Source organism: Hemibagrus wyckioides, linkage group LG05 (genome assembly GCF_019097595.1).
Source record: "Hemibagrus wyckioides isolate EC202008001 linkage group LG05, SWU_Hwy_1.0, whole genome shotgun sequence".
In the NCBI taxonomy this organism is placed as follows: Eukaryota; Metazoa; Chordata; class Actinopteri; order Siluriformes; family Bagridae; genus Hemibagrus; species Hemibagrus wyckioides.
This window is the reverse complement of record NC_080714.1, coordinates 29,356,759-29,359,258: the sequence shown is the minus strand read 5'-3', so window position 1 is coordinate 29,359,258 and position 2,500 is coordinate 29,356,759. Positions and strand designations below refer to the sequence as shown.

Genomic DNA, 2,500 nt, shown 5'->3' with positions numbered 1-2,500 from the left:
TATCAGTTACAAAACTTGACAAGCTCAGGTTTTGTAACCGACATTTCTCTGGCCAATAGGAGCGCTCCTTTATCGTCACGTGACCTTATATTTTTATGTAACACGCTGGCACGCGCAATTAAGGTTATCCTTATACGCCAGTGTCGCTGCTTTAGCTTAGAGCTGTAGCGTAGCGTTTTAAAATAAAATGTGTTTTCTACGCGGATATTAATTTATGTATTCTTCTTTTTTAATTCATAGAAAAATAAAGCTGGGGGGAAAAAAGATGTCGATTCAAGAGCCGGACCAAAACTGTGTCTCGTCAGGGGACAGAGGGGGATTCTTCATCCCGTCCGACACCGAGCGGGACTGGGCTGGGGAAGAGACCGGAGAGCGGGTCGGGATTCAGCAGAAACGCCTCAGAGGAGCGCTGGATGGTTTATTCCGAGCCGTGAGGTGCGAGTCCGAGTCCGTGCGACCCGAACACATCAGCACTTTAGTGGAAATCATCGTGCGCAACTTTAGGAAGAAGGAAACCTCGGTTTCGTGGGCACACGGTGACCAGGATGGAGGAAGAAAGGACGGAGAAGTGACCGGAGAACTGGACTGTCCCGGCTGTAGCCTGTTCATAGCGGAACCGGTCACCGTCGCCTGTGGACATTCATACTGCAGAAGCTGCTTAGAGCAGGCATTTCTCTCTAAATGTAAAAAATGCCAGGAGGAGCTCGGGGAGAAACATCTGCTTCGTGCTAATGTGGTTCTGTGTGGACTTTTAGAGAAATGGTTCCCGGAGGAAATCCACAAAACAAAGAGGGTAGCAGAAGTGAAAGAGCTGCTGAGGAGCAAACACTTCAGCCCAGCGCTTTCATTAGCAACACAGCTGTTAGATTCCGGTAAGTTTTTATTCACCTTCGGACACAGTGTTCGGTCAGGATATTCACATTCATTTAATCCTGTAAACAAAGTAGTTTAAACACTGCTTATTTCACACAGCTCAGGTCGCAGAAGCGGACACCCCGATAACAGTTCTTTGTTTTACTTTTATGGAGTGTGTTGTGGAATGAAGCCCGGTTCACAGTGCGCATGCGCATTATCCCGTCTGTTACAAAAGACAAAAGCGGACAGCGCATGCGCGAAGCTTAAAGTTGCGTAAGGTGCTTCGTGACGCGTATGTTCAGTTTTATAACACGAACGGTGTCAGCATGGTTTAGTTCCACCAGGCCGAACTGGTTCTGAGATTATAGTCTTTATAAACTGAGTACAAAAATGGTGAAATGTAAGAAAAAGTAAAAAAAAAAAAAAAAGCGACGAGGACAAGGCGGAGGTATCGCGAGATCTCGCGAGATGGTTGTCCGCGTGCAGAAGTGTCAGTGATGCTTTAGCACAAAGCTGTCTGGGTTCAGTTTCAGTGAACCCCCCCCCCCCGGTCCTGCAGAACAATCTGAGAAAGGCTGGGTCACTCAGACATACAGGCCACGCCCACAAGCAACACCAGAGTTCACTTACATTATGTGTGTTGCTGGTTTTCTTTAGAACAGTCACCAGGGTTGGGTTCTTCTCAGGGTTCCTCATGGTTATTAGCAGAGAGGGAACCTTAAGTCTCACCATGACTTTACACTCTGTATGATAATTCTGGTGTTCAAAGATCTCTCTCTCTCTCAGTTTTCATGTCATTCTGTCTCTCTCTCCCTCCCTCCAGACCCCAGTAATATCAGACTGCGGGTGTGTCGTTCTGAAGCGTATCGTTGTTTGCAGCACTATCATCACGCTCTGGAAGACCTGGACATGTGTGTGAGTGTCGCTCCATCTGTGGAGGTGAGCAACACACTACACCTTACATTTACAGATAACTTTCACATCAACTGTCTCACCTCCACAACCCCCCGCTCTCTCAGGTGGTGTTCTGTAAAGCTAAGCTGTTGAAGGAAATGGGTCGAGTGGATGAGTCTGTAAAACTCTGCCTCCAGTGTCTCTGTGTGGATCAAGAATTCCAGGAGGCCAGACAGGAAGTGGAAAACGTATGTAAAATTAACAGATACACTGATCAGCCATAACATTATGACCACCTGCCAAATATTGTGTTGGTCCCCCTGACCTGTCGAGGCATGGACTCCACTAGATCCCTGAAGGTGTGCTGTGGGATCTGGCACCAAGATGTTAGCAGCAGATCCTTTAAGTCCTGTAAGTTGTGAGGTGGGGCCTCCATGGATCGGACTTGTTTGTCCAGCACATCCCACAGATGCCTGATTGGATTGAGATCTGGGGAATTTGGAGTTCAGGTCAACACCTCAAACTGGTTGTTGTGGTCATCAAACCATTCCTGAACCATTTCTGCTTTGTGTCACGGAGCATTATCCTGCTGAAAGAGACCACAGCCATCAGGGAATACCGTTTCCATGAAAGGGTGTAGATGGTCTGGAACAATGCTTGGGTAGGTGGTACGTGTCAAAGTAACATCCACATGGATGCAGGACCCAAGGTTTCCCAGCAGAACATTGACCAAAGCAGGACACTGCCTCCG

The 2,500-nt window shown here is 47.7% G+C and overlaps 1 protein-coding gene across 2 annotated transcripts in view; it reads left to right on the top strand.

The window, feature by feature from the left end:
• The first annotated feature begins 89 nt into the window (after positions 1-89).
• The window catches only part of lonrf1l (LON peptidase N-terminal domain and ring finger 1, like), a 14,485-nt gene continuing 12,074 nt past the window's right edge, over positions 90-2,500 (top strand). The window contains exons 1-3 of one of the 2 annotated variants that reach the window (XM_058389739.1): positions 90-872; positions 1,679-1,794; positions 1,875-1,997. In XM_058389739.1, coding sequence (XP_058245722.1) covers positions 215-872; positions 1,679-1,794; positions 1,875-1,997 — 897 coding nt within the window. In that variant the 5' untranslated portion in view covers positions 90-214. The remainder of the gene's footprint in view (positions 873-1,678; positions 1,795-1,874; positions 1,998-2,500) is intronic. The other variant, XM_058389740.1, reaches the window with a different exon arrangement.